The 6,000-nt window shown below is 49.9% G+C and overlaps 1 protein-coding gene across 1 annotated transcript in view; it reads right to left on the reverse strand.

Annotated features, from left to right (window-relative positions):
• Positions 1-5,703, reverse strand: part of ITPK1 (inositol-tetrakisphosphate 1-kinase) — a 161,669-nt gene extending 155,966 nt beyond the window's left edge. The window contains exons 1-2 of the mRNA XM_076345329.1: positions 5,577-5,703; positions 5,032-5,233 (exon numbers count right to left, since the gene is read on the reverse strand). Coding sequence (XP_076201444.1) covers positions 5,032-5,126 — 95 coding nt within the window. The 5' untranslated portion in view covers positions 5,127-5,233; positions 5,577-5,703. The remainder of the gene's footprint in view (positions 1-5,031; positions 5,234-5,576) is intronic.
• Between the last annotated feature and the right edge of the window lie 297 nt (positions 5,704-6,000).

Consider the following 6,000-nt stretch of genomic DNA (forward strand, 5'->3'; position numbering starts at 1 on the left):
GCAGGATTTATTATGACACGGATTACATCTTCAGGCACCTCTTCAACTCCTTTGCTATTCATTTTCTACACGCTATAAAGAGGAAATTCTGACTCATTATGTATATAGCTACACAGAAAAGCTACCACATTACCATGCAAACTTACGAGTTGCACATGTGAATGCTTTTGCCCAAAATAACCGAGAAGTAGCTTATCATTCAGAATGGGGTAACTTTAAATTATCTCCTCTTGGATGAAGCATATTTCACTTCACCTCATATCACTGTAACTTATTCACGTTGCCATAACCTTACTGCCTCACATCTCCGTGGCTCCCAGAAGAGACTATATTAACAGATGACATGCAGAACAACTACCAAGGAAATAGAGGCTTTTACAGAGCAAACAGCCATTTGTAAATGGCTGTACCTCACTAATCTGAACTGGTGCCAAACACACACAACTCGTTTTCTGAACAGATATATGCATTTTTCTGTACTACCACCACCACTCCTCATATGGCACGAACAGAAGTCTTTTTATTCACAACATCCAGAGAGACCTGGCAGTACATCTATGCATATTTTACAAAAGGACAATATGGGTATCCAAGAGTCTTTACCACCGTCTGCAATTCACACCATAGCTCTGTCATCTCAGTTATGGAATGGGGCATCTCCATTTCCCTAAACTTGTATTAGTGCTTCTGTACCTGGACGGTGACAACCATTCCAAGGTCAATGTGATGAGCAGGGAACTGATTGGATTGAGAGCCTTTGCCAACTGCATAATGACTAAACCCAGCTTGGGACAGAGGACGAGACCAAGGAGCTAAAGGAAGGATGAACTGTTCCTTTCAGCAGTGGCAGGGACACATGACAATATCAGAACTACATGCTTACACCACAGGCTCCTAAATTCTCAGTTAGGAGTCCCTAGAAACTTTGTCTTACTTTCTAGCAGGCTATACTCACTCTATATTTTGCCAATAGCCAGCTACCTAAAGCTCTGAGATCGCGCCATCACCTTGGTGGAGCTGAACATAAAGGCTCACAGGAAAAGTCTACTTGAGATGCACAAACCAGACATTTGCACCCTGCAGTCCCGTAAGAGGCCCTAGTCAGGGAACTGCAGCTGCAGCATATATGCTAGCATACAGGTAATACAGAGTTCAACACAAAGCATGGTGACCTAGCAGCTTCACTCAAAAGCACAGGACAACTTGGCAATAGTAGGTTCTTAAACTGCCTCCTGACTAATAAATTCACTGAGGAGATAAGAAGCCTGTACCGAATGCCCTGTTCCACACAGAAGAGCTCAATCCCACATCACAACTCAAATAGGAATGCCCTCTTATCAGCACGGCTGAGACAGAGACTCTCTTCTCCCCACTGAAACTGTACCAATGCACAGAAAGGAACATAAAAGTCTCATTCCACCAACAGCCTATGCAGAAAGGAGTTGCTGGGTAGAACTGAAAACCGCTGTGGGAAGCGGAGACCAGAACTGAGGATGCACCTCATCCCAAAGGAATGCTCCCACCACAGTGCTACAGACATAGCACAGAGGATGGCTATCCTGGCACTGGGGAGGGAGCTCACATTCCTCTCTATACACAGTGGCAGGTTCAGCCAGAGGATCGGAGCCAGCCTGGCCCATCTTCAGGTTCAGTCTCCCTTGGGAGACACCAGCTGCAGACTTGAAAGCGGGCTTCCCACTTGCCAGGCAAGTGCTCTGTCCTCCAGGTCAACAGCTCTCAAGGTGCTATCCAGGGACCACTGATCCTCTGCAACAGGCCTGTGAAACCACACTGCCTTTTTGCTCACCACACCACTCAGAAGCCTGAAAGAGATGTAGAAGCATTAAGGGCTGCAGTGGGCTGTAACCCAACAATTTGGGAACCGCTGGTCTGGGCTATAAATGTGGAGGTAGATATCACCACAGGCACTGCTTTCGTTTCCTTGGGCTACACCTGGAAGACACAGCCAAGGCTGTTATGCTCTATGAAGAATACAGCTCAGGTAGGACTGTGCCGCAGTGAGGACCAAAAGTGCAGGTGAGCTCAAAGGCCTTTGATACAAGGAAGGTTACCTTGTGGATACAAAGCTTAGGCAAAAGCCCCACGACACTGTGTTCAGGCAGGACAGCTGCCGTGACAGTCACATGTGTTACCAGAACTTTATGTAACCAAGTGAAAATTTTAAGAAAAGAAGGTAGGTGCCTATAAGTGCTCCAGTAACAAAACTGGAAAAATTCAGATGCCAAAATTTAACAGGGAAACCTATTGAAACCCAGACGCCTAAGTTGTACTTTAAAGATGGATACAAACATGAGGAAAGTATTTAAGGTCCCTGCCCAGTCTTTGTGGAGTAGAAACCTGAAGGCAGGCCTGCCTATGCCCCAAAGCAGCACCTTAACTGCTCATCCACTCACGCTAGCTCATGTCTCATTTCAGCTAGGACAACGTAACAACATTTCAGCTTAGGAGTGCTGCTGGAGACAAAACCTGGAACCACTCTTAAGCAAGCGGTTCAGCACTTACACTATCTCTCAGAGGATGGTTCAAACAGATTTTGAAATGTCTGTCTGTGATCCCTTTCGCACACCAGTGTTTTGCAGTAGAAGTGGGTGCACTGACAGACTGCAAAGAAATGAAGATTTTTCTCATCCTAGCAATACTCTGGATTTACACCCAGCATGCTTCAGGAGTTCATTAGGAGGCTTCTCTTACTTTTCTGGATTATATAACTGCTTTCATTGCAGACTCGTACAAACAAAACTGAACTCTCTAATCATCCAGAAAGTATATCCCTAGGCAACAAGCAAATAAATTCCAAGTAACAGTCACCGTAAAGTACATAGAGTAGACAGACAGACACATAGTCCACTCTAATGCATGAATCACTGTACAAGAATGAGTACACTTGCCTTATTTCCTACCATACACAATATTTCTGGTAAGATGTTATGTTGAGCTTGGCACCACTTTTTCTACAGCAACAAAAGCTTACAAACACACAAGTAATCAAGTAGATATTATGTATAAAATACTTGAAATCTTTGCCTAAATGAATGCAGCCTCCCACTGGTGTCAATAGAAGTTACCAGGAAGGAAAACAGAGCATCCAAGATGTCAGTGCAACTTGCTCCAGTGACTGTACTGATCTTTCAACCAAACACTTAACTCTGCTTCTACAGAAAGGCTAATATTAAATGCTTCTAAAAATATCAAAGCATGACTGAACAGACATATCTACCCAGAGTCTGTAAATGCTATACAAAGTGAGCTTAGCCTGTACAGAATGGATAGCCCAATTTTCATAAAGAAATCAGTAAAGTGTAGCAAGAGAGACACTATGGGGTCAATTTTCACAGCGCTGTGAGGACCTAAAACTATTAATAAATTTGTACAGTACACAAAGAAATTGTAGATCCATGTTATGTAACACAAGTGTAAGGAGTTTCTGTAGTAGAGAAAAATTAAGCAAAGAACCTAGTCAAAAAGAGAAACAAGAATGGTGGAGGGCAGAAAGTCAGTTTTGGAGATTCCTAAACATAAGAATGTACAGCACATAATACCAAGAATGGAAGACAAATTACTACAAAAAGCTTTTTATCTATTTTCTGAGATTCGCCTTAGTTTCTGGGCACGAAAACCAGCCTATACCAAACCTCAAGGCCTTAAAAATGACATTTTTCTTATGCTTATTAGAGGTTAAAGTGTATGTTTGAGCGTCACAGAAACTAACCAAAAATCTCTCAGGCAAGGTCAAAGCTTAGCATTATTCATCCAGAAGTATTTTGTTTGGAGAATCCCATGAAATTTAGAAAGACATTAAACCAGAACCTGTGGCCTTCTCTAGACTTTAAAAAACTCTGGTAAGTTTTGCTGAAGTTTGACAGAGTGGATACAGAATGCCAAGAACACAAGCTGATGTAAAGCTTCTGTCACTTTCTCGAAATAGTTTTCTGTTTCTTCTGCCTCCTTCATCTTTACAGAAAGGAACAAGTGCTGCCAACAGAAATTTCACAGGGATTGGGGTTTTTAGCATGCCATGCTTCAATAAAGTGTATCTGAAGTCTCATAAAATACAGTCCGCAAAGTCTGAACAGACTTCACAGAAACCAGAACACAGGTTACTTAGAATATTTTCAATTATCAAAATTCATTTTATATGCTTGTTATAAACTATTAGAATGAAATAAATAAGAAAGAGCTGTTATTTGATATCAGAAGCTGTAATGCATGTGTCACACGAACTTGGACCCACATGGAGTTTACATTTCCAATTAAATAATAAAATTGTGTAATATACTGCATATATTATCCTCTAAGCTATTCAGATAAGCCTAATTACAGCTTATCAAACTAACCTTTACCTCTAGGAGTGTGGAAAATACATGGAGTTATACTACCTTCAGACATCTCATTCATGTCTCAGGTGAATACAAGCTCACTCAGGGGTTTGTATACCCTAATTTTATGTGGTTTTGCACGACACGAAGGAAAGTTATTCCCAGTCATTTGACTCTTCCTAATAATAACTCGGCTTCAGCTCCAATCTTAGCAAGTTCTGTAGAGAGCCCAAATGAGACTATTTCACCGGGAATACTAGAGACCGCTCGGGAAGCGGCAGACGGAAATTTACCTGGGCAATAAACCAGGGCAGAGCCGGGCCCTCACACGCACAGGCACACACAGAGACGCCGCGCACCGCCCCGGACCGAGCTTCTCGGGAGCGTGCGGCTGCCGCCCAGGTGAGCGGGAGGCAGGAGACCTCAGCCGCGGCCCCGCGGTCACGGAGCCGGGCGCCCGGAGGGCGCCGGCCAGCCCTGCCTCCCCCCGGTCCTGGCGGCCAGAGCCGGCTGAGGGGAATCACGCACCGAGCACAAACCCCCCGAGGGCCGGGGCAGGCCACGGCCACGGCCGCGCCCGGAGCGGCCCGGCCCCGGTCCCGGCCCCACTCCCATCCCGGGGCCGCCGCCCGCCGCAACCGCCTCGGCGGCCGCCCCGGCGCTCCCCGCGGCGCGGCGAGGACCGCCTCCTTACCGGCACAGCTCGGCGAAGGCCTGGAAATTGAGCTTCCTGATCTTCTTCTCGCTCAGCCAGTAGCCCACCCGCTTCCCCTTCAGGAAGGTCTGCATGGTGCCGGCCCGGAGGAGGCGCCGGCCGCCCCGCGAGGAGGGGGATCAGCCCGGAGCGGCGGGGGCAGCCCGGCTACCGCTCGCACTTGGCGCCTGCGAAGCAACGGCTTTAAGAAAACAAGAGAAAGGAAAATCAGTCGGTTCCCCGCGGAGGACGCCGGCGCTATCCCCCACCCGCCCGCTCTGCGCCGCTGAACCGAGCCAGGCGCAGCCTCCGCCGCCGGCGGCGAGCAGCCCCCGGCAGGCCTTGCCCGGCACCGGCTGGCAGCTCACCGAGGCGGGCAGAGAAGGTGCCTCTGCCGGCGAGGAAGCCGCTACCCCCGCCAGCCCCCCCGCCTGCTGGCAGCCCCGGACCGGCCAGCCAAACAGGCATGCCGCTGCTGCCCGCCGAGCGGCACCCGCCGCAGCGCCCCGCCGCCCCTCTCCCGGGCCGCCTCCGCCCGCACGGACCCCGCCGCCGGCTCGCCTCCGTGCCCGCCCGCTGCTGCTGCGCGGCCGCGGTGCTGCTGGAGCCGCTCAGCTCCCCATTTGCCCGCTATTCACAGCCGCCTCCACTTCCTCCTCCTCCTCCTCCTCGTCCCCTCCTCTCCCCGCTCCCAGCCCACAGCACAGGGGCGGGCGAGTGGGTGGGCGAGCGACGACAGGACACACCCGCCGCACCGCAGCCCCGCTCGCACCGAGGGGCCTCGCCCGCGCCCGCCCCGCGGGCACGGCGCCCGCCCGCCCGCCGCACCGCCGCCAGCAGGGGGCGGCCGGGGCCGCGCCGCCACGTTAAAGAGACAGTGCGCTTTTTATGGACTGGCCCGGCTGGCGGAGGGCTGTGCCACCGCGGCCCCTGCCCCGCTGAGGGCACTGCGCCCGGGCTGGGCTCGGT

Source organism: Aptenodytes patagonicus, chromosome 7 (genome assembly GCF_965638725.1).
Source record: "Aptenodytes patagonicus chromosome 7, bAptPat1.pri.cur, whole genome shotgun sequence".
Classification (NCBI taxonomy): Eukaryota; Metazoa; Chordata; class Aves; order Sphenisciformes; family Spheniscidae; genus Aptenodytes; species Aptenodytes patagonicus.